The sequence below is a fragment of the Bacillus rossius genome, chromosome 6 (genome assembly GCF_032445375.1).
Source record: "Bacillus rossius redtenbacheri isolate Brsri chromosome 6, Brsri_v3, whole genome shotgun sequence".
In the NCBI taxonomy this organism is placed as follows: domain Eukaryota; kingdom Metazoa; phylum Arthropoda; class Insecta; order Phasmatodea; family Bacillidae; genus Bacillus; species Bacillus rossius.
The window spans coordinates 20,379,374-20,405,548 of record NC_086334.1 but is presented as its reverse complement, the minus strand read 5'-3'; the positions used below and the strand labels follow the sequence as shown (position 1 = coordinate 20,405,548).

At 37.3% G+C, this 26,175-nt stretch overlaps 2 protein-coding genes across 3 annotated transcripts in view; one reads left to right on the top strand and one right to left on the bottom strand.

Annotated features, from left to right (window-relative positions):
- The window catches only part of LOC134532802 (tyrosine-protein phosphatase non-receptor type 14), a 55,118-nt gene extending 31,582 nt beyond the window's left edge, over nucleotides 1–23,536 (bottom strand). For both annotated transcript variants that reach the window (XM_063369676.1, XM_063369677.1), the window contains exons 1-10: nucleotides 23,422–23,536; nucleotides 20,910–21,092; nucleotides 18,887–19,062; nucleotides 18,638–18,735; nucleotides 17,256–17,326; nucleotides 16,984–17,142; nucleotides 16,492–16,580; nucleotides 9,073–9,211; nucleotides 5,412–5,507; nucleotides 1,371–1,528 (exon numbers count right to left, since the gene is read on the bottom strand). In XM_063369676.1, the coding sequence (XP_063225746.1) occupies nucleotides 1,371–1,528; nucleotides 5,412–5,507; nucleotides 9,073–9,211; nucleotides 16,492–16,580; nucleotides 16,984–17,142; nucleotides 17,256–17,326; nucleotides 18,638–18,735; nucleotides 18,887–19,062; nucleotides 20,910–21,083 (1,160 nt within the window). In that variant the 5' untranslated portion in view covers nucleotides 21,084–21,092; nucleotides 23,422–23,536. The remainder of the gene's footprint in view (nucleotides 1–1,370; nucleotides 1,529–5,411; nucleotides 5,508–9,072; nucleotides 9,212–16,491; nucleotides 16,581–16,983; nucleotides 17,143–17,255; nucleotides 17,327–18,637; nucleotides 18,736–18,886; nucleotides 19,063–20,909; nucleotides 21,093–23,421) is intronic.
- A 439-nt stretch (nucleotides 23,537–23,975) lies between these two features.
- LOC134532800 (trimethyllysine dioxygenase, mitochondrial) lies at nucleotides 23,976–25,989 on the top strand. The gene has a single exon (XM_063369670.1). The coding sequence runs from the start codon at nucleotides 24,112–24,114 to the stop codon at nucleotides 25,357–25,359; it is 1,248 nt and encodes a 415-aa protein (XP_063225740.1). The 5' UTR covers nucleotides 23,976–24,111; the 3' UTR covers nucleotides 25,360–25,989.
- The last annotated feature ends 186 nt before the right edge of the window (nucleotides 25,990–26,175 follow it).

Sequence of the window (26,175 nt, the reverse complement as noted above, 5' to 3'; positions counted from 1 at the left end):
ACCTGCCTCCGGCCACGCCCGACCCCGTCGTCGTTCACTGGCAGTGCAGCTCACCCACGACTTGACCTCTCATTGAATACCTTGCTACATTCACCGAACGTGCTACGAAAACGACGAGTCTTCAGCAGGAATGTGAATGGTATACGATCAGGGGCGTACCCCTCGGGGGGGGGGGGGGGTGTTAGGGGTTCAAACACCCCCCCCCCCAGCACCAAATCTTTAATTAATTTCTTATTCATCAGTCAAACAAATTTCATATTAAAATTAATAAAATTTTTACCATTACAATATTTAAATTTAAGAACCGAAAACTGCTAAGATAGCACTATTTTACACCTTAAAATCAAAAATTTTCCTGGGGGAGGACCCCCGGACCCGCTTTAATACGGAAGGCCATGCTTCTTAACACCCCCCCCCCCCCCCCCCCATACACAAATCCTGGCTACGCCACTGTATACGACCATCCCACAGCAAAGATACCTATATTTGTCTTCCCAAGTCTCCTGACACAAGCTGTGAGCAAAATCTGGGTCCTGGTAGCCAGCACAGGACAGTTACAACCAAGGCAGGTGCAAGTAAATTAAACCAGAATAATAGGTGAGTGATAAGAGTTTTATGTCACAAAAAGGCATAAAACTACAAGAATTTTAATATGCATTATAGCTCCGAATTGCTAGGGTAGACTTGGTGCTCATAAATTAAGACATGTTGAATGTTGGGATCAAACACAGGACCATTACCATTCAAAAGAGATGCCTCAGCAAGCATAGCTAATGAAGACACATGGTTATAATCACATTGTGAGCAAGGCCTGGTTGTCACATAACACAACACAATTTCTAAAGTCTAAAGCAAAACTTGCATGGGTGGCAGAATTTAAAGGGTCATTGTTAAATAATAAAATACATAAACAGGCCATCCCCATGTATAAAAATTTTACCCTCATTTTACTGACAAAATATTCAGCTAATTCCATACACAGGATTTTTTATTCAAGTGCATCTTAATTATGACATCACCTTTATGACTATAAACAAATGAAAAATCAAATGCACACAACTAACTAAACATAAATTTGAAAAAAAACCTTTGATGATTGTTCAAAGCAAATTATTCAGCTAAAAGCATTTTAGTACACCTGTTAATACATATTTCTTTGTTAATTTAAAAGAAAATACTTTTTTTATAACATAATACAGATATTATACCCAATTAAACAAAAACACAAGTGATTATATAATCATTATAGACCTTACTGGCAAAAATTGAATAATAAAACAGAAAAAAATAATGTGAAACCTGAGGAAGTGAAAAAAAAATGTAGCGACATGGTACAAGAAACGTTAACTGGATCACTACCCACAACTGACCTGAGTCTCTCCATGTCATTCTGCTGGGACAGGTCCAGGCAAGAGGTTGACCGAGCTCTCTGGACAGTCGACGAAGGAGCGACGCTCCACACGGCGCTGGGACCCCCGCCGGGGTGCGGAGTGTCCAGCTCCTCCCGGCTGTCTGCGAGTGGCCCGTCCTGGAACCAGAGAACGCGCTGAACATTCCGTCACTGCTGACAACAATCGTAGTGAGAAGTATTTGTGAAATGTTGTCTTGGTTTTTGCACTGGTTGTGTCTAGATCGCCAATTAGTGAGGGGAAAATACCACTCAATCACCACGCCTCTCACCACCATCCAACTGTTTCGGAAAGTTGTTTCCTTTCAAAGAGAGCTAAAGTTGCATCGGTCAAACTGACATTCTCCTGGCAGTTTAACATATGATTTATACACCAATAGTTAGGGATAGGAATTTTTCGGTGTTTTCAAGAGGCAAAAAGTGGTGCTTTCAAATCAAAAAGTTGGTACTTTCCAACACAAAAATCGGTGTTTTCAAAAAGATGTTTAATGACTTTTACCAGTGATTATAAACAAACGTTTTCTTTATTTTAACATTATATGCACTACATTAAGTTATCAGAGCACTATTTGCTATAATCCTATAAAATATGTGAAAAGTTAATAACAAAAACAGAAGCTAAGCAATGAAATATCTTATTTACAAAAATTTAATGTCAAAAGCATAATCATTAGCAGGAACAATTTCTTCCAAACTTAGACTTGATTATCGAGGACTAGGTCTCAAAATAAATTTCACTTAACAATTCCAAGTTGTCTTGTTTTAAGCGGTGGCGTTGATGGCTGAGAATATTTTTGTAGTTAGAGAAGAATCTCTCACAGTCTACATTTGCACATGGCAACCAAATTGACTGCAAGGAAGCACGAGCAAAGTCAGAGTTGTTAACTGACACAGCCATAAGAACAGAAACAATGTCAACAGTTGCACTTTCACTCAATTTTTTCTTGACAAGAAACTGTAATTCTTTGTAACCTTGAAAAACTGTACTTTCACCAAGGTTTGCAAACAAAACCAGTTTCTGTAATTTCTTGCTTAGATCAGGTGTTACATTTGTCAGCAAAATTTCTGAAGGATCGAAAACACTTAGTTGCTCATATAAATAATGAGCTGGATCACTTGCCTTTAATGAAATAAGTTTTGTATGAGAATGTGAAGCAGCTCTAGCTAATGCTGATGTAATTTTTGCTTTGGTGACAGTTTTTTCACAAGAGTTAAAAATTACTTTTGTTTCTTGTGGTAAGCTTCCAGTAGAAGAGAGCTGCAGAAATTGCTCCACTTTACGGAGTTCACCAACCAGCAGGTGACTACAAGGGTAATTAGAACCCTCTAGCTTTTTTATCAGTTCAGTTGCATCCTTACATGTCTCTTTCACAAAAACTGCCTGAATCTTCACACTTTGAAGATCTCCTGCTGATGCTGTTGCAAAGAATTCTACACCAGCATTGTTGACACCGACTATTTCACTGCTTGTTAGAAACTCAACAACAGCGTCAAAGTTGTCAGCAAGGTAGCACACAGATACGTACCAGGACGACCATCTAGTGAGCACTGGCATGGGAAAAAGTGGGATGCCTTGGCCTGGATACCTCTCATCTAGAAACTGTCGAAACAAATGCTTCCTCTTGCGCGTGTTCAAAAAAGATGATTTCACTTTAGCAACAGTCTGCTGAAGTTCAGGCAAATGTTTGCCAAGCTCATTTATGACTAAGTTGAGCTTATGTGCCCAACATTGGACAACAACAACATGATCAGCCATTATTTCTTTCAAAGTATCAAAACACTTTACCATATACTTTGCCGAATCTGACACCAGAGCTGTCAAAGTCTACTGTCAAAGTCTACATTGTACATTTTCAATGTATCCAAAATTGCCCTCGAACAATTTTTCGCATTGGCAGTTTCAAGCGTATGAACATTTCCAACAATAATTTCAGTCTTGTCTGAGCCTTCTATTATCATGAAGAGAACAACAAAAATGCAGCTGCCTCTAGCGTCAGTTGTTTCATCGCAGAGTAATGCTACTTGTTTCCCCTTGATTTTCTCCCTCAGTGTATTCTCTCTTTCTTGTTTCACTGCTGGGAGGTACTTTTCTTTTAAGACTTTAACACATGGGATGTCTTGAGCACCTGCAATAAAACACCTCTATTAGATCCTGTGTTAGCAGCGGTATAACAAAAAGTTTAATTTTCTAAGATAGCATATTTACCTTGAACCAATTTGTTCATTACAGTAAAAGACAAATAACAGTTAGGCCCCTAATTCATTTCTTCCAACCAAACTACAGTCATTAATTTAAGAATGATTAATGAAATATGCTAACCATGAGAGATTACTAAAACAATTTAACCAAAACCAGAATTGCCACAAAATTAATAAGAAATTCCTCACATCATTGTTTGGGGGAAAAAACTACACTATGATAATTTTATTGATTGGGTTCTCACCTTCAATGAACTCATTCATGAATTCTGCCATGTGGGCATTTTCTAATTTGTGCAACGGTATATTTGCTTTCAGAAATGTTTCTGTAATTCGCTTTCCCAGGTATTCTGCAGTTTTCTTTTTTTTCCCAACACTGCTGAAGCATGTTGCGATTGAAGTTTGTAGTTTGGAACCAACACATCCATCTTGTTCAGCAGCCACGTGCTTGGCCAACTTGAGGTGTTTGTCGACCGAATCCTTCCTTTCCCACGCAACTTGGCAGTTACAAAATTTGCACATTACCGTGCGGCTATCAGTACAATAGAAGCCTTTTTTTGGTACTGGAATGCCCTGTCTCTAGCACTTAGTTTATTATTTGGCATTTTGTAATCACGTGCAAAATATTCCCGCTACGGTAATAAAATAATCAACTGCATAAAATATATTTACTTCACAAAACTATCTTTACTGAAGTTTATTATTCGGCATTTTTACATACACAATATTTCGGCCACAATAATAAAAACAATAAAAAACACTAAACAATACATACTTTTCCACAAAACTAGTTTTACTTAGTCTGTATACACAATACAAATATTTACTTCCGTACCACGAGAGTCAAAGATACTGCAAGAGCAGGAATATCAAGTCGTCGAAAAATATAATTGAATGACTTTGTACGTTCGTAGTCGTGATCAAGGCATTAGTATACTACGCCATCTATATGGAACTGTGTAGTCTTGATAGATCACTTAGAGACGATACAAAATGGCCGATACACGTGTGCGGTATTCTTCTTAGTTCTTACCATTGTGCGCCGTCTACCTGACTTTTTTAGTCTTTGGGTACATTGTTTATCATCACGTGAGTGCATAAAATTTGTTGATATACTAACGAAACGTAAACGGTAAGATGTTTTAAGCGGGTTGGCGAAATAATATCAGAAATGTGAAAAATTCACGATTTCGGTTGGTTATGATGTTTTTTCGTGCAAACCTAATAATTTCGCGTTTTGGTACTAATTTTGCGCGAATTCATGAAAAAATCGCGATCGCGAAAAATTCCTATCCCTACCAATAGTGAATGTCACAGGCATTCGATCAATTTTAAATACTAACAAAGTAATAAATTATACACGGAAAATAGAAATGCTTTAAAGGTAAAACAAAAGTCATATTGTAAAATTATGAAAAATAATTATACATAATCACACTGAAGAACAGTAACCACATAAGCAAAATTAAAGTGATTCTAATTTTAAAAGATGCAGGTCCTCGATGCTCATGATCGCTAACATGTCCTGGGGTCGATCCTTGCCCCCAGTCATGACTTTGATTTACGAGAACTGAGTCGGTATGCCTCCGTGCAATACCATGTGATGTAAAAACCCATCATATCAAATCAAAAAATGAAAATAGCATCATGCTGCCTTTAATCAAAAAAGCAGGGACTGCATTCTCAAAAAAATAAAAAATAATAAAACAGTAGGGTACTTGCACTACACCAAAGGTTTTGTAATCTGCATAACAAATCCCAAGACACAAAAAAAAAACTACACTTAACAGAGAAGTGTGATTACCTTGGTGAAGCCATGGAACAGCACTGTAGGATCTACAGGTTGCGACGATTGCCCCGGATATTCCAACATCTGTTCATGCTGCAGGAAGAACTCTCGCTGAAACAATTACTGCTGTCAATAAACACATCATTAAAACACATGTACTATTTGAAGAACACCATAAACTGGTTATTTAGAGGTAATTAAATTTTTTTATAAATTAATATAACTATCAGCTAAAATGTCGCTCTTATAACATCCAAAATTACATCAACCAATAACTTTCGTTGTAACAGGTAAAATTATCTGCACTGTTACTAGCTGTGCATAAAACATTTAGAATTACAGAGTGATTAAAATCATTAGAATATAGAACTAAGAATGGATTATAATAAACACTGGTACACATGTTATTTAAATAATTATTTCAATGAAAGTAAGTAAGAAGGTAAAAACTTGTGGGCATATTCCCTTTCTTGCCCATGATGATTGTCACAGAAAGGTGACTAAATACTAAAAAAATTAAATAAAACTTTACGGATACATTAAATCCACACAGATAGCTGTTATATAAAATTCTAAACATTTTTTTCAAAAGAAATAAGACAATAAATGTCAGGTGTATAAAAAATTAAACTAGATTTATAAGTTTGGTTTTATTATAAAAGTAATATGTCTCTGAAGCTAATGAAGTGGGATGTAAGTTATGTGGTATGATTTATAAACATGCATAATCTACCAACTCATTTTTTCTACTTAAGTTATTCATTTTAAGATCGTTTCAACTAGCTTGCTATGGAGACATGACTTTTTTTATGATAAAAGAAAACTCACCCCATTTTAACTCCCTTAAAAGTTCATACCAGAAAATTGAAAATAAATAAATAAATCCAATTCATAAATCTAAAAGTTATGCTTGTTGTTCATCCTTGTTTCTTACCATTTGATCTAGAATATTCGTACGTATGCATTTTTTTCTTAAAACCAAATTTACCCTTTTGACACCCCTTACGACCAGAATCTCACTAATTAGTAAAATAATATTTTGTTTATTTTTTATTACTCTTACCAAATAATTTGTCTTTCTTAACCTATTTCGGAGATAGGATTTTTTTATATATACAGTACACTCCCTATTTAACGCGGTTGTCGGGGGACATAACTTTTACCCGCGTTGTTGCATAACCGCGATGTTTCGATGTGACCAAGGTCTAAAGGCATAAAACACCGCCTGTGTTCTAATAGGTCGGCAAGCACGCACAGTATAGACGGTCCGCCTTTGTGCGGACTTTGCATCCGCAGTTTTCACTAAACACGGGTGAAAAAATAAAAATAATAAATTTTAAAGATAAATATTAAATGTTGAATTGTTTTTATTTTTCCGCGTGCCGCGTACAGTTTGTCGCACGGCCTACGAGCGCGCCACACGCCGCCATACACATGTGCGGCACACAAGCTGCTGCTGCTGCCAGTCTCGTGGTGTTAGCCACAGTATCTGCTTCGTCAGTGTCCGTAACAAAGTAAGTGCAGTGTGTGCGGTTACACACGATTCTGTGGTCAAAGTCTTCTAAAAAGAAAGGCCGTAGTGATACTTCAAACCGAATATGAATCGCAAAGTACCGAGTTTGATTGACAAAATAAAAATTTTAGATTTACTTACAGATAGCTTGTCTTTTGTAGAAGCAGGCCGCAGATACAGGAAAAAAACGATTCTAGCATTCGTACAATAAAAAATAAAGAATCGTCTATCGTGTCAAGTGGTTAAACTTTATTATCCATGCTTACAGTAAATTATAAATGGTCACATGTGGGAAACAAAAATTGCGCCAATTTAATTTTAGCGCAATTAGTGACGCCGTATTAAAAACCGTGTTAAACTTTGTCTTTACTTATTTCACCAAACGCTGTGTCGAGTTGCTGAGTGTGTGTGGCTCGGATCGGCAAGTGTTATATTCCCCAGCCTCTGTTTAAAGGTCGGGAGACCGCTACACATAAACATTTCCGCTACACATAAACATTTCCGGGACTTGTTTACTACCTCACGGCAAAAGTGGTACAGTATGGTTCACGTAAATATTGGACCACTGGGAATTCCTGGGCAAAGATTAAAAATACGCTAGCCGATTTACTTTACTATTTAATGTTAAAACATTATACCAAAGTAAAAAGATGAACTTGTATAATACAATGAATTACCCAATAATATTACGTCTGTAGGATTAAGTTGTAACAAAACATTTATATACAGATGTCCAGTAAAGTACCAATTAAGATTCTGGAGTGGAATTTTAAACACCGGACTACCTGATTTTGCCTTGTACGCAGCGATGCTGCTCATTCAAGTGACTCATGCTCTGCCTGTGTGCTGCGTGAACACATTCCCTCCCCCACTCCCCCTCGTGTTTCTGCCCGCTCTAATCTCTACCTCTCTCCATATTCTCGGCTCGCCTCTCCCTACCCCGCGCTTGCCGACAACCAAGCCTATCCAACATCAATCCCCAGCCGAGTCACGCTGGATGTCGCTGAACGGTGGGCTTTATCAGGTCCCCTGTCCAATGCTTCATTTGTGAGATAAAGCAACGTTAAGAACTAGTGTTTCAGAAAATATCACTGGGCTGGATTGGACCATAATTTGAAAACCCTACAAGATAGAGGAATAATGTACGGAGATATCTTGTTTAGAATTTTACTGCGGACATTTTCTACGCCTAGGCTTTTTTCTGCCCGATGCTTAGTTTGTTAGTTACAACGCAAAATTATCCTAATCGGCTGTCAACCATTTATTCCATTATTATTATTCATTTCTGACTGGGGGACATGGTTTGACCCGCGATATACCCGATTCCGCGATCAATCGAGGCGCGATATACCGGGAGTTTACTGTATAAATAAAAACTCATCCCGTCTTCATCTCCTAAAACGGCGAATTTCGATAAATGAAAGAATGCAATACGTAACTCTACACTAAAGTTGTTCTTTCTTGGTTTCTTACTTCTAATTTTAACAGAATCAGAAGTATTCTTTTTTTTTTTGTTTTAAACTTAAACCATACTTACACCTTTTACCTCATTTAGGGGGTGAATTTCACAATGAAGTAAAAATGTGATTCATAGTTACTGTATGGTACCAAATACCTTTCCTGATGTTTGATTATATTTGGAGATATAATTAACTATCTTCAAACCATATTTACCTCTTTTTCATCCCCTTAGGGACTGAATTTTTCAATATGGTGAAATTTTGGTGGGTAGTTTTTGTATGTTTATTATTGCTACAAAATATCTTTTCTTGGGCTTGATTAGATTCAAAGATATAATAAATTATCTTAAAACCATATTTACCACTTTTTTCACCCCATTAGGAGTAGAATGCTGTAATTATATATAGCCTAGTTCTTAAGTTGGCCAAATACATTTACTAATAAAAATTTTTTTATCAAAATCTGTCAAGTAGTTTTCAATTTATGTTGGAACAAAACAGCCAAACAGAAAAATAATTTAAAAACAATATTTTGAGTTCCAGAAGGAATCACGAAGGTGCACAAAAGGAGAAAAAAACAACAGGACAAGAAAACATAACAAAAACAATTGACATACTATATATAAAATCTATCAGCACTGGGTGGAAGCAGTTCTAACACCCAAGCCAAACTGGCACACACTCAGAAAGGAAGTCTGCTCACCTGACTGTCGCACATGCACGTGACGTACTTGGCCATGTCAGGGTCGGAGAAGTGGAACTGAGTGCTGTCTCCCGGCCGGTGTCCCACAATCAACAGGCAACGTTTGTGGTTCACTTGCAGGCTGCCGATATCCTTCCACCTGCACACCGCACGACACGAAATACAAGTTAATAAACCATAAAGCACCGAAATGCACGTTATGTTATGGCATTAAGTAGCATTTAACCAAAGCTTAATTCAAATCGTACAAAAAGGATTTTTTTTAATGTTACAAATTCAAGGAATATCTTTTCCAAGCAAAAAATTGTACCAAAGGGCATGAAAAATAATTTTAATTTTTTATTGTACATTGTACCTCTCTTTTTGAATCACTTTGAAAATACAAATTTAAGCTAATTTATTTTTATTGTTTTGAATGTATCTGTTTTAGACCAATTTATTACATATTTTTTATTTGAAAAATCCAGCATGTAAATTTTACCACTAGTTTGGTTAAGTATGTATTAAAAACAATTTTTATACAAAAAAAAAACAATAACACCTAAATCTTCTCTTTTAAAAAATAAATTTGACTAAAAATAAAACCATAAAATCTTGTCTCTACTCATGCAAAAGGAAGTCAAAATTCATTTTTTTTTTAAATTTTTAATTGATATAATCATTACAGAGAAACATATTCAACTAGCACAATGCCATAAGAATAGCTATCCTCTATACTGATACCTATAATATACTTTATTTTCAATGTATATGTTTAGTATTAAATGTTTAATATTATAAATAAGGCTACTATATATGTTTAGCTAAATAATAAGTATTATAAGGTATTATATGCTTAGCTAAATAATAAGTATTATATGTTTAGCTAGATAATAAGTATGAAAGTTATATAATCATTTGTGGTGAAGTATGATAAATAACTTAAAATATTTACGCTCACAAAACCTCTACAAGCATAAAAAATATCTATAGACATACTATGTTTTCTGTTATTAAAGTGCCCATGTTAAACTTTTTCAAACAGCCAGATAGCTTCGTTGCACAAGATGTAAGCACAGAGATGCAATCTGCACCCTGTGGGACGGGCTAATAGTACACCAGTAAAACACATACCGCACCGACTGAAAGAATCCAGCAGAATAAACTGACTGTAATACAAAAGTAAATAATATCTTCACAAACACCGAAAAAAATTTTACCTTGTCAGAATTAACAATCATGAATCAATTTTTCTAAATGTAAGAACGTTCGCGAACCTCATACAACAAATAGGATAAAAAAATCACATTGTAGTAACTTTTCTTAAATGGTATTACAAGTGTGACATGATAATGCATGACAAAAATGCTGTACGAGAAATTAATATGCCAGTAACAACAGCTAGTCCACCGACAGAAAGAAACCAGCAAAATAAATGGCATATATTACTAACGTAGATAAAATCCTACTAAAGACAGAACAAATATGCCTTGATCGAATGAACAATCATGAATAAATTTTCCCCAAACGTAAGAAAGTTAGCAATTCTCATGCATTTAACTATACAATAAACGAATAAACACATATTAAAAAATCAGGATATGGTAAATTTTTCTCAAATAAAAAACCCAAGGTATCCCAAGTGTTACATGATAATGCACATCACGAAATTACATTTGTCATAACAATATTTTTATATTTTTTCAATTTATTTTATATGTTTACACACTAATCAGGATGGAAATACAAATGCAAATCAGTACGTAAATGTGATAATTTAAAATAATATACAAAATTACAGCATTTTCAACTTAGCCTTCTTGGATGTATTCCTTGATTAGCTTCGCTCTCATCGGTGCTTGTAACATATTATCACATGTACTTTAGAGTTGAAATTTCTTCTAATGTAATATCCTCTAAGAGTTAATTTTTTTTGTATTTAATTGTGGCACCTTTTACTATAAAAAATTTTTTTATTTAAATGTAGAGGAATTGACCACTTTTTTAAAATTTATGGTAGGATCTTTTAGTAGGTATTCATTAATTGAATTTTGGCACCTTTTACATCTTTTGAAATTCATTTATGACAACTTTTAAATGTAAATTTTCGCCAGCAACTACAAAAAAGATGACGGCTTCTGACTCCCTAGCAGAGAACGGTATTTTAGAATTTTTAATTTAAATTTGGCGCCGCCAGTTTAAAAAAAAAAAAATAGTGAACTTTAAACTTGGCACTAGTCACAAGATTACTGTCCCTTGCAGACTATGGTATTTTAGAATTTGAATTTGGTGCCTCCAACAATAATATCAGCCATATGAAGAGATCTTCCTTATCTTCACGAAGGAAAGCCCTATCATCAATGATAAATTACCGTGCAGAGTCGCTAAAAGGCCGACCTGCTCTTTTACTTCAATAAGTAAAGGCTAGCCTCGTCCTAAACAGCGAGAAAAACCTAACATCACACGACCATACATGAACCTTAGTGATATCACGGAAATGTCATTGTCATAAGCCAATAAAAAAATTTATGTTATTTGTAAGCATTTTGAATGATGGCCTCAGCTAGAAACTTATTTGTAGCGAATATGAAGCCTATTGATATTCAATAGTTTCGAAATATAAATATAATATATTATACTAGTACTTTGTAGACATTGTTTAATTTTATTCAATATTCCTAATAAAGTCAAAAATGGTAATCATCGTGTTACCTCAGCATTTCATATTTCATCTTCAATTTATTAAGTATGTATGTACAAACTACTAAACATATTTTAGCGATTTCAATCAAAGATACATAGGATGTGTAAAATAAGTTAACTCTGAAAAGTGTCACGAGTTGGATTGTCTCAAGAGGGTTTAATGCTTTAATGTTACTACACTGTATCTTTTTCTCCTTGATTCGTTCGATGGCCACGAAAATTTTTGCTAGTAACCAAGGAGAGAAAAAAATCATGTGTCAATGCTGGTAGAGTTGTGTGTAGGAAACACATTTAACACGCGGCGAGGGTAATTTTTAAGTCAATGAGCTTTTTTTAAAGATAAAAATTTATTCCTGAAAAAACTGCAAAAGCAGGTTTTAAGATTCAAATCCATTTCATCTATTTAAAATCGAGCTTTGAGTTTGATTGGGACGAGTGCAGACTGAATCTGGTACCTTGATTCATACAAGGGAGGTGGAACTGCCGGTGACGATCTTGAAGACTTCCTGCCATGCCGGCGGCACAATGTCTCAAAGAGGCATCAAGAAACAGACTGTCAGCAACAGCTCCCTTTCAATGACAGGCTATAACGGTTCGTTATATACAAAATAAACAGATGTTCAACGCTGATTGTAATTTTGTTTTTATTTTTTCCAACAGAATGCCCTGACGAATCCAAACAGTTCCAATGGTTCATTCACGCGTTTCATTCATACATCTGCCCGTCGAAAAACTGCTGGTAGCTCGCGCGATTAGAAATTACCGAAAAATAATAGCGTAGATTAAGTCCTTCATTAATGTTTTGCTGCAAACACATGAAGTCAGTGCGGCCTCAAACATGGCCGCACCCAGCGAAACCGAATTTCGCCCCGAGCCAAATGCCGACGAAGGTGGCAGCAATTTCTAATTATTATCCGAAAGAAAATAAAACAAATTAGGTTGACTTAATATTCGGCCTGGCTCTGACCACCAACGTGAAATCATCCATTAGTAAATTACATTATAATTTAGCAAGAAGCCACCGAACGCGACCTACTGGGGCAGCAGTCGGCAGACAACTGGTGAAGTCTTGTCACCGCGTCTCCTCCATGCAGGGAGTAGACGTCACATGACCTCACCGACCAATCACACGCACGCTTCATTCACTCTTACAGATACAAGCCAATCACAGAACAAGTTACAATACATGAAAAAACCTTTTACACACAGAACTCTGGGCTTCCCCTGATCAGTCTCTTTTCAATTTCACATCGAAATCGGGGACTTCCATTCTCGTTCTCTCTCCCACACCGTGAGACAGCAGTTATCACTCAGTTCCCATGCAGTGGGGGAATTACCGTCTTTATCTCGGTTGGCGGGGAAGCACTGTTCCTTTCTCACTCCCACTTACAGGCCTCTCATGCCTCTCTTTCTAATCATCACATCAGCCCAGACACAGTCCCGTGATCTATAATTATATTGCAATACGTTAATTAAAATTAAGAACAATAATCATAATACGAATTACTTTACAAAAATAAAAATCATTTAGAAATAACCTGAAAAAATAGGCCTAAATAGGTAAAAATCTAGAACAGCGGCTCATTTGTGAATAATTACATAAAAAATAGTACTGATTAAAAATGTCTAATAAAATACAAAATACTTTCTTAAAACACATAGCAAGCAAAAAATATCAACTCTAAAATATATAACAAACGGTAAAATATCATTAGACAGACTTTTTTAAGAAATATTTACATTCATGAAAATAGTTTAAAAGAAAAATTATTTAATTAGGAGGGCAGGGTTCTGCAACATTACAAGGCACGACATGTCCGGATACCTTTACCTTTCAAGACTGGGTTCTCATAAATGAACGTTGGCTGCCTGATTGGCGGCAGAGGCTTAGTAAGCGGGGAAGGAACGGGAAGAGGCACTGCCTCCCTCCCCAGGTGAGTGTCGGCAGTTCTAGGTCACACAGCAGTACTGAGCCGGGCGTGCTAAGGAACAGTGACCGTAACACCCAGCCACTAACAGAGATGTGCGGCTAGCGCCACAGCTGTGAAGAGAGGGACGAGGGAAATGACGGGTCAGTGGTTGTGTCGTGACATGCGTGAAGTCATTTCAACCATACCTAGTAAATGTTAAATTTAATCAATTATATGTATACATTAACATACAATAAATAACAACCTACATTATTTAACCGAAAATAATGTGACTCTGAATGTGGGTTTACAAAAAATATTTTATGGAGTGGAAATAACAATTCAAACACAGAAATTATAAATTACCGTATTTACTCGCATATAGGTCGCCATCGCATAAAGATCGCACCCATAATTTGAGGTCTTGAAATTGGTATTTAAGATTCCCCCCATATAGGTCGCACCTGTAATTTAATGACGCGAATGGCCGGCGCGCAGTGCACGAAAGAGTTAACGGGTACTGAAAAACTCCGCTACTACGAGAGCTGATAATGGCATGATAAATTGTTGTAACAACAAGTACTCGTAATAACCGAATATAGAAAATTGAAGACAAGTTAGATTCCTGACTTCTTAAAATTTCTTAATTGTAGACTATAACTCGAAAACAATGCTTTGTATTGAAAAAAATGCACAGAATAAAATAAGTGAATTCACGTAACGCGAGTTTGGCTATGCTAGCCGGCTGGTTGTTATTTTCGTTCAAAACGTGACGAGGGAACTTGTGTGGATCAAGTAGAAAACATTTGGCTACAAACGAAAGATATAAGAACAACGCTATCCTGAAATGCTGTGACATGTTTTTGGAGTAGATAATCACAGCGACAGACTGACAGGATGCGCTCCCGCCCATTATCTTTTCCATGACCCTTCACAGCATAAAAAAAAAGAAAGAAAACATGGCTAGACATTGCTGCGTGGACAGTCTAGAGGGTTGGTATCTATTTTTAGCCGTCTTTTGTATGCCTGCCTGATTACAGTACAGCTCTCGCCAAGATAAACGTGAACACACAGCGCCCAACAAAGTGTAACAGACTTGTTTTTCAGCCGATTTTACTCAAATTTTCGACTTTCTCTGCTCAAATTTTTCACAGTTTCTCATAAAACAGTCGATTAACGGAATGGACGCATCAGAGGGGGGTCGCATCGGCGGGATTCTACTGTATTGCAAAAATAATTCCTCAAAAAAAAAAAAAATTTCTTCACATATAGGTCGCACTTCATTTTTTCCCCATCAAATCTGGTAAAATTGCCGCAACCTATATGAGAGTAAATATGGTAGTTAAATTAGTATTGTTGTGGGCTATTTACTAGAGCTTTCTGGTACCACTTTTGTCAGTAGAGAGGCATGGCATTTTTGAAACACCAAGCAGCAATAGAAAAATAAACTGAGTTTATGGCTGTAGATCAAAAGACATCAGTCAGAAAGCAAAGAATGCTGTGATATATGGTGGTCGCCAGGGAGGGTGAAAGAGGGGGAGAGGGTGTCGTGGAGAACAGCCACGGTGAAGAGAAGCAGAAGGAAGTGGAAAGATACCCAGCGAACAAATACATATGACCTCTCAATCGTCGCACCTATATTTTCGGCCATCAAAATTGGGATGAAAAAACTTCTCGCGTAAACGATGCATGATGTTTTTGGTCCCACTATTAGATGCCGAGCGCTTGGTGTAGGTATCTTTTCCGTATAAAATGATGTATTTTAAAGTATAAATCTAATATTTATTGGGAAATTACCACTAATTTAATTAACGGAAATACGAATTTGTCTGGTGTGTAAATTTTCTTTTAAAGACGTTTTTAAATGTTATTATCTTTATCTGATAGTCTGCGTCGCCGCGGTGTACCGGTGTAGATATCTTTTCCGTATAAATCGATGCATTTTAAAGTAGAAATCTGATATTTATTTGGACATTACCACTTACTTATTTAATTAAAGGAAATACGACGTTGTCTGACATGTAAATTTTCTTTTAAAGACTTTTTTAAACGTTATTTCCTTTATCTGATCGTCTGCATCGCCACGGTGTACCGCTTATGAACATGTAGCCAGGGCTAGTTGGCATCATTCGTGTTTGGTTACGTTGCTTCCCGTATAGAGCGCGCGCACGTAGTCGAATATCGATATCTCGCCGATGGCATACAACGCGCGCTCTCTATCAAGAGCCGAATTAACTACATTTGATGGCCCGCATTCTTTCGTGGTAAATGTGTACTACGGCAATAGTTACGCGTTGGTTCACGTCACAGATTCAAGTGGCTTGCGTTTGCGTTACAGTTCGGTTTTTCTATTTAAAGTTGAAGAAAGGTGTTTGTTTAATGAATTATTAATATAATTTGTTTGGCGTGCCCTTGTATACTCCACCTTTTTTTTAAATAAACGTACTTTCCATGAATGGGTTTTGCTTTTATGAATAACTTTACCTAACAAAAAAATTTTTTTACACATAATCGTCGCACCCCTACTTTTCAAACTTGATTTTAGAATCAAAATGTGCGACGATTATGCGAGAAAACACGGTAGATTTTTAACTAAGCCGTTCCCAATGCTTTTAATTCACATTCTTCCAGCAAGTTTGCGATTATATTACGACCCCAACATTTTGTTTCAGCAGTTTCTGTGAAAAATCATAATTTTTTTTTCCAGGTAAATACGGAAGATGTTACTGCAGAAAAATCTACGTAACTCAGTTCCAGGAAATGATATGGTGTAATTACCCAGTTGTATGCAGCTCGTGCTCTTGAGAAAGATAATATAGGCTCTCACCTGTAATGTCTAGATGTCTGGATGCTCTCGTACGTGACAATCACCCCAGACAGAGACACACCCATTATCACTTCCACCCCTGATTCATCCTGCAGACAAACATAAAAATATTACCAACGTTTAACTACCAGTTTACTTCAGACCTGTAAGTTATAAATAGAACCAAAATTATTTTGCAAATTCATTGAGTAGCAAAGTATACTTGAAGCACGTGTACATCTGCTTTACGTTAATGATTGGACTGCAGTGCTGTGTATACCACAACAGAAAATAATTTATAGCAAACTGTTAAACAACCATCCTAGCATTTTTTTTGGTGATTTTTTTTAAATTCTTGCAAACTAAAAGGGTTAATGTGTGCAGCATACAGATATTATACTAGCAGGTAAATTTTAGCAAAAAAATCTTTCGAAGTTTTTCTGATTGTTTTTGAGAACTGATACTACTGCATTCAGACAGTTGCGACACATGGCAGTGAGTGAGGACGGGAACCTTGGCAATGAACGTCTCTTGGCCGTAGCCCTCCAGCTGCTGGGCGGCCAGTATGTAGTACTCCTCGGCCGTGCCCTGGGCCAGTCCCGCCAGGGCCGCGTGCTGGCAGATCACAGCCTCCGTCAGGTTCTCCAGCTGGATCCCGTCCCTCAGCAGGTGCTGCAACGTCACTCCCCCCGTGTCACTGCACTGCACTGCACTGCACTGCACTGCACTGCACTGCACTACACTGCACGTCGGCACTGCACGGACAGGGACAACCCACCACTCACCTTCGGGAAGAGGGCAAAATCTTTCAGGTACTCTGCCGTGTGCCGCTCCAAGTCGTAGTCTCCAAACTCGGCTGGGAAACATGAATTTAACACTCACTTAGGAAACTGACAACAGAACAGACGAAAAAATAACTTATAGAATGAGAAACGTTAGAAGGAGATAGGAGAAACCTTTTTCACTTCACTAACAGATTTCATGAATTCCTCTGTTTTAGAGTTCAATCAAACTGTTTTCTACTGAATTCCATAATAGAGTTGGTTAAAGCAACAACTTTAAAGCAAGGGTTTCCGAGATTGAATACCAAACAAGAAAGTGTGTTTTTTTTTCTTCATACTGGAAGATTAAAAAAGTTTAGTTCGTAAGTCACACCACAATTAGCCTAATATCATTAAAACAAATTATCTGTCTACTTAAAAAAATATACCATGAAATAAAAGAAAACACTAGAAATGAAAAATTAAGTGAAAAATGTAAATAACACTATTTTTATCATAATTTAATTATATTGTAGCCTCACCTTTCCTTGTTTCTTCTGTATGAAGTTACATTCCCCCCTAAATTAAACTCTAAGGAAATGAAGATTTGAAATTTAAATTTTTAATACATTTATTTGTTTCCCTCTAGTGGTAGCGGTGGCAGGGTTAATATCCAGGGATCACAACTAGAGAGGGTTGCCCATTGTCCACTTCAGCGCCCGGGTTCATGCCCCTCCTACCTGGCACCACTGAGTGAGTAACAACCACTGCTTCTCAACTCCCAGTGACCCATGTAGAAGCATGACTCCGAAACCAGCCTTAGCTTGGGGAATCTGAGGTGACGTATTTTGCAGGTCAGCTCGATTTATATCCCACCTCTTCCAGTTGAGTCTTTAGTCTTTACCAGAGAAGGAAGAAGGGTACCTGCCACCGAGACCAAATAATTTCCACCCCCCCCCCCCCTGAAAAATAGGGCACAGCTTCAATCAAGATCATCAAATACTTACCACAGGCAAATGAACTCCTTGACAAGCCAAGGAGTCAAAACAACTGTGTGAATGAAACATGTTACACCGTAACTGCTACTGTTCTCAGCCGATGCTGAAACCACCCAGTACCTGACAGCACAGCAATATGATAGTGTAACCAAAAGATTCCAAAGACCAAATTTTAAGATTTTAACAGTTCATTGATAAATTCTGCCCGATGTTGTATTCCTTGTTGTATCAACATGTAATGTGTAAACACTAGTTTTGTGAATTAGCAGAATCAGCAATGTAGTTATCAGTATTGAGAAGAGTGGAACAAATCTGGTTACTGACCAACTCAAAATACAGACTATTGGAGGTGAGTATGGTACTATGTCATTCAGGACAGTACCAGGGGCAGTCGTGGCCACAACTCACCCTGCATGCTGTAGCTGGCAAGAAGCACCGCTTGCTTGGGACTGCAGCATATGCGACCCTCCATCACATCCATCTTGAGCTGCAGGAAGTAGTGATACCTAACACACACCAACGCACATCCCATGTATCACGTACAACACCACTGCCTACTTTTACACCTGTTCATTTAGCTCTCAACTGAATTAAAACTATCGCAACTTTTATATTTGTAAAAATGAACAGCATACAAGTGTTTTATGGTGTGCGCACCTGGTCATCTCGTCGTGTAGCAGGGAGACCCCCGACACGTAGAACATGACGCGCAGGAAGAGGTTGAGGTCGCGAGCGTGCTTGTCTAGCTGCTTCTTCACTGGCTGGTCCAGGTCCACCCAGCGGAGGTGAGGAGGCCCATGGTGCGACGCGTACCGCAGCCCGAAGAACTCCGGCTGCAACGAATGTTTATTTTTATTATATATATAGCTGCAAATGGGTACAGAAGTGCCCGATGGCAAGCATTCTCCCTACTTTCCCCGCACTCTCCTTCTGAACTGGTCCACACTCCCAGCCGACACACACTCCTCCTCCAGCCTATTACATTCCCCTACCGTCCTCACGACCATCACATTTTTTCCCCTTTCTGTTCTCCTCCTCTCTTTGAAGACCTTCCTAGTATTTTCCGTCCTACTTCTAGGCATTCCCATTTTGACTCTCCCCCCAGGTCTCCCCATCCTCCCACTCCACTCAGCACCTGGTACATGCATTCACGCTACATTTCCATCCTGTATCCACCTCAACTACTTGCACACCAACTATCTGCAGGGAGACCTCAATAGTGGTGACAGTTTGATACCACCCATACTTGATCACTGTCTTTAATCATGCATTCTATGGTTCGGGACATTCTGTAGTCCGGCGCCAGTTGATTCGCTCGCTTTCATATTGTTTCAGGATGCTTGGCCGCCAGATCATATTACTGTGCTGCTGGCATTCAGCTATCAAAATGCTTCTTGCACAAAACTAACAAGTTCTTATTTTATCCCTACCCTGACCTGTAATTTACTGGAGCTTATTGTAGTTTTAATTCCTACGTGCTCTGTCGCACGGCTTTTCCCAGTACCCTATACTATTGTACTGTTTTTTCCGTGCTCACTACTCTTCATATTTCATGGCATGCCAATGGCCCCAATTGCAACCATCCCACCAGACTGTCCTGCTAAAAGCCACGATGCATGCAAACTCCTAACATCCCACCAGCGACCTGGAGCATACAGAGCTTGCCCTGAAACACACTCAAACCCCAACTGAACTTAGCTATTAACATGCATACCAAAGGGCCCACAGAACGGTGAAGGGACTCACGGCGTAGTGGGATATGGGGGCTCGCCAAAATAATAATATTAATTAACAACAACACAATAATAATAATTTGTGAAGATTGGCTTCATTTTAAACTCTAAAAAAAAAAAATGGTGTGTGGCCACCACGCGTGTTGAAAGTGCAACTTCACACATAAGAGGAATAGGGAATTTTTAGGGTATTCTAATATTTGAAACAATTGTAATCATGTGTTGAAAGTAGACTTTTACTAGTGCCTGTCCATGTCTTAAATTGAATCTAAGAATGAATCAGTGAAGTTTATGATAGCTAAAAAAATTTATTAATAACCCTATTGGAAATGTCTATACATATTGTCACAATTTTAATACTAACACTGGATCTAACCTCAGAGTTGAGAGTCTAGTGTTGCGAATTACGAGTTGCGAAAGTATGTGTAAGTAATCAAGAGTATGCAATAGTATGAGAAAGTAAGTAAACATTTACAAAAGTATTTGAAAGTATATGTAAATAAAAACTGTTGCTGCCATCAGTAACCTCGTGCCATCTAGAAATATTTGTGTATAGCGCCATTGAGCAATCACTCGCCGGCTATCTCTTTTTCTTTTTTTACCTCTCCATGGCAGTGTTAGAAAGTAACACAAATTTTAAATGCAAGATATCATATAATTACTATAACTTCAATTAAAAACGGTTTGTTCTAGTGTCTGCACTTTTTAATCCGGGTTTCTTCCGTTCAGCACCAATCAAGCTGCTTGCATTCAGATTACAACCTTTTTAAAATATTATTATACTGTATATTAACTTTGTTCTGTATCCCATTAAAACTTTATTGACATTCAATAATCCAGCGAAATAACTAACCCAGCACAGTCGTGGTCCTGAACATGCTAAGAACTTTAAGAGCTTTCACTGCAATGTGTCATCAGATGGAACAGGTACAAGGCAGTGCGCGCACCTGCTGCAGTCCCAGCCGCTGGCACACGCTATCCAGGCACTCCTTGCCGGTGCTCTCGGCAGACAGGGTGCACTCCATGGTCGTCCCATCCAGCAGCTCCACGCAGATCACGAACAAGGACTTGGACGCCACCTTGTACTGCTGGCTCTTCTTCAGCCTCAGCTTGAAGGGCATGCTGAAGATCTGCGTCCACATACAACATACAGCCGCTCCTCGCATGAGAGCCCTGCTTGGTACCTACTTTCAGTATTATTCTGTCACACACCTGAATAGTCCAGTGTGGGCCAATCGTCTTGCAAGCTGTCATCGTGAGGGTGAGGAGCATGATATGTAAAGTAGGAAAAAAGGCAGAGACCAAGGTTGAAAAATTGGATGCTGCATTTTTCTCATGGCGCTGTACTCGTTCAAAATGTAATGACCATAAAGTGTTTAGTTAGTGATTTGTAGATCCACACACCAGCATCATTAAGATGTGATGTGAAATCACACCCTGCAGAGTCTGCACTATTTGATCAAAACCAAAATTTATTGTTAGTTGGTACCAGGGGATGAATGAATTAATGAATGGATGGATGATGGATGGCTGAATACATGAATGAATGAAGGGATGGATGAATTAGTGCTCATCTCATTGACAACGAAGTCATTACTGACTGTGAAGAATTATGAGAATGAAGTATTAACGGAATGAACGGGTGAAGGAAATGGAAGTACCCTGAGAAAACCCACCGGCTCGCTGCAACATCTGCCACATCTCCCTCTTACGAATATCCAGATTTGAAGCCGGGAATCAAATCAGGATCGCTTGGTGAGGGACAAGCGATATAACTTTCAACCACTGTGATCCCTTTTGGTAAATTAAAATCTTACATGTAATCTGCTCAGTTATGACAAAGACATATTAAAAAATTTTACATACTCTGGGCACAAATAAAAATAATCTTCTTATAAAAAATTAAAAGATAGACAAAAGTTTAGTAAAAAAACAGTGAAATTAAGGGTATATAATACTTTCAAAAACTTGAAACCTTGTGATTCGCTGGTACTTAGCTAGTTGAAGCTAACTTAAATCCATGTTAGTCATTCATTGCCCAATCGATTTAAACGAGATTATAAAATAATGCAAAAGTTAGTTAAGAGAGATACCAAATAAGTTTTTGTGTTCAATAATGGGCAGTAAATTACATATCAGTTTAGGCACAAACTTTAAACCAGTCATGGGCGGACGTAGCTTAGACTTTTGTGATGGGTGATTTGAGAATGTGTATGTGAGGGAGTGGGGAGCTGGGATTAAATGGATGACCAGAGAGTTTTAGGTGGTAGGTGTGGAAAACAATTTTGTAATGTAACAACCTTAGGCTATTTTTAATAATATCTGACCTCTTGAAAAGTAATTAATTTTATATTTATATTTACTTTAGTCCCATAGGACCACCACTGAAACCAAAGTGGGTAAATCTGGCAAAATAAATATTTTAAATTAAGAAATAAATATAATGATTTTCCAGTATTTTAAATGTAGCTAATCTAATTGTTCTATATCCCTGAGTCCTTACCTCCTTATGGGTTCTACAGATCAAAAACTGAATAAATGAATAAATGAATAAATAAATAAATAATAAATCATTCAAATGGTAAACTACTGTGAAAAAAAACTTTAACTATTCTATTGAAACAGTAAAATATATTCAGAGGAACTCAAAATTACAATTTTTACAATTTCCCCCCCCCCCCCCTTTTCAGATAAGCAACTCCTCTCGATAATTGCCTTGGCAACAATCATTATCAAGGTGAATTAATTCTACATGAGCACCTCACCATCAGATCTTGGAGAAGGGGGATGGGGAATATTAGGTTCCTTCTCTTCCCCCTAACCTACCCCTGATCCTTATAGGCTATGCACTGTGTATGATGCACATGCACATGCAAATCCTGTGTTTTTTATCTGTACAAACACACAACTGCATGACTGTAACAAGTGTCAATGTAAGATGTGCATTTTATTTTTATTAGTTTTTTTTAAGTTTTGAACAAGGAATTATTATAAGTATTATTATAATATCATTGATTATTTGTTAAATATTGAGGACAGGGGCATTTTGAAGCTACGCCAAACAAAAATTTGAAAATGCAATTTTGGTATCCTCAAGTTCTTCCTAATCACTGAGTAAAACAGCATTGTGTTATTTCTATTTTATCATATGTACCTCTGTTCTCAATATTCACCCTTTATTTATGCTGGCAAGGTTAGAACATTTAAACATTTCTTACATTAAATCTCTAACCAAATTTTCATAACCTTACACAACAGCCTATAAAATTTTCTACAATACACCACATATGTTGCGTAGTTAACATAAACGTTATTAGAGACGTAAAATTATCAAAGAATAATAATATGTACACATTGTGACAAGTTCATATCACTAATATTTTTATAAATGTATTCTATAGGTCAAACATGCATGGCACATTATTACATCATAAAATACATTTTAATTCTTTCACGCACCTGCTATTATAACAAATGACAAATAATGAAATATTTAATTAAATACAGATAGAGGTTTCAGTTATGCTAACGTTGCACATGTTATTTGTTTATTTCCGCACAATCCGGTATGGAAATAAATATTTACTAGTTAACTCATAGAGTACATAAGTGCAATCAAACCAATACCAAAAACCACATTTATTCTGAACAGGGAATTATTATTTTTCTTCTATTTATTGTTTTGGGAAACCCATATGAAAATAGGCATAATGGTACAAATTGGGAAAAGTTATAAAAAACAAATTTTTATCTGTTTGGTTTTGTATCTCATTTTCTGTATCTCTGAATTTTCATATAGAACACATAACGCACCACAGTTTAAATTTTGCTTTTTTGTGTGTATTTGAAGAAATATATATATTTACTCTTCTCATTAGTTATAGGAAAATCAGTTTTGAAGGAATCGATTAGTGTTAAGTTATAAATAACAAATAATATTATATCAACGTTGCAGCGTTGGTCATGCTGTCATGTTTTTTTTTTTTTTTTTTTTTTTTTTAATTTTTGAACTTTGCCCCGTAAGTACGAGTGCTCGGGGAGTAATTTTTGACTTTGAAGGTATAAATTGTCTACGCACTTTCACGTAATTAAATCGCGTGAAAAAAATTTTCAAGAATTAAGAATTCACATTATAATTACTGCGAGGGCATGTTATTAGTTAGAAATTTATTACCTGTCTACTTAAATAAACAAAGCATTTTTTCCATGCCTTGCAACTTAAAGAAGCTGGTTACTCATAACATTAAAACCTATTTAAATCGTAACTGCAGCACAAAGACGATTAAAGTAAAATTAAATATGTATGATGCAGAAATCAAGAATTTATTTTGGCCTTCGGCTTTAAGATGTAGTTACATGTGGTTGCGTGATCATTGTCGTTGCCTTAAATGTTACAATGTTAGTACAAATCAGAGAAAACTAGACCTCCTAAGCATAGTAAGTGAAATTCACCCTATTAATTGCACTGTAGATGATGAAAGTCTGAAAATTTCATGGAGCGATGGCCACTTTTCCTCTTACAATGTAGACTGGTTATGGAATAATAATTACCAAGGGCATTTTCATCATGTTAGGCAGTCTACTAAGACACCAGTTCTGTGGGATGGCGTAGAAGCAGGAAAGATTGATGTTGCACATGTTACAATGGAAACTTTCATGAACTCTGATGTTGGTTTATGCAGTATTGTTGACTCCATTTTGAAGTTTGGGGTGGCATTTGTTACAAATGTTTGCCCAACTCTCAAAGCCACAGAGACAGTTGCCGTGCGGTTGGCCGAAATTCAGTGCACACTGTTTGGAAACATGTGGGAGTTCAGTGATGAAATGGTGCACAGTGATACTGCATACTCCAAGCAGGCTCTGGATGCCCATACAGATGGGACGTACTTAACAGAGCCTCCCGGTCAGCAAGTGTTTCACTGCTTGCACCACGATGGAACTGGAGGGCAGACGTTGCTGGTGGATGGCTTCAGAGCTGCCACAGAACTGAAGAGTTGTCATCCAGAAGTTTATGACAGACTCTGCAAGACGTACTTGGAAGCGCAGTACATAGAGGATGGGAAGCATTACGCAGCCACGTACACTGTCCTAAGATGCCACCCGGTGTCTGGGTCGCTGGAGCAGGTCAGGTTCAACTTGTATGACAGAGCTCCTATGTACACGGTGCCCGAGGGAGAAGTGCAGCAGACGTACAGTGACCTACAGGACTTGGCACGTGTGATACGGCACCCTGGTGGAGAATGGTGGTTCAAACTGGAGCCAGGCACAGTAGTGTTCATCGACAACTGGCGCGTGCTGCACGGCCGGGCTAGCTACACAGGGACAAGGAGAATGGCAGGGTGCTACCTCAGTCGAGACAACTTTCTTAGCACTGCTCGACAACTGCAGCTCGTATAGCTGACAATGCAGTTAGCTGAACTACATGGATAATAAACTAACAACTAATTATTATTTAGTAGTTTAACTTCAAACTAAAAAGACAATAAAAAAATACTAATTCAACCCATTAAGTACATTTAAATCCAGCAATTTCTTCATTACAGTGTAGTAATTATATCACTATTTTTTACCAGTGTATTTGTACAAATGTACTCCAAAAGATTAATCAACTGGATGTGTTCATAAATGATGGACCAGTCACACCAATCATTTAAAGCTCGGCTATGGCTAGCCAACTAAATAAAGGCACCAGCTCTGCTCTTCACAGTGGCAGTGTATGTGCCAAAATTCTAGATGTGAATTATTTTATTTTAATGTGCTCTTAAACAAAGAGTCAAGAACTATAGGTATTATCCTCAAAGCATGTCAGGTTACACTAAGAGCATTATTTACATAATGAACTAATAAAAATAAATATGTTGGCCGTACAGTTAGCTGTGTGCTTGTTTGCAGGCTTACATCAGGTCAAAACAAAGATTTCATATGCACAATTTCTTAAAATTGAATTATGTATTTTTTATAATAATTGCTGTGTGTTTGTATCAGATAAGGGTATAAAATAAATTAGCATTAAATGTGAAGTACCTATATACATTAATTTTAATTACATTTCCAAGTTTCACAATCTTGGTTTCATTAAATAAAAATGATGTGTTGAGTAGGTACAGAAAACCAACCTGTCAGTAATTACCATAGAAAAGGTGTTCGAAACCACCAATATTGCTAACACTTGTTTAGTTGAGTAGGGCTTGATATTCAACGTTACAATATTAG

What these genes read in the sequence shown, in the direction of transcription:
- LOC134532800 (XM_063369670.1), top strand. Translation starts at nt 24,112, where the DNA reads ATGTTATTAGTTAGAAATTTATTACCTGTCTACTTAAATAAACAAAGC.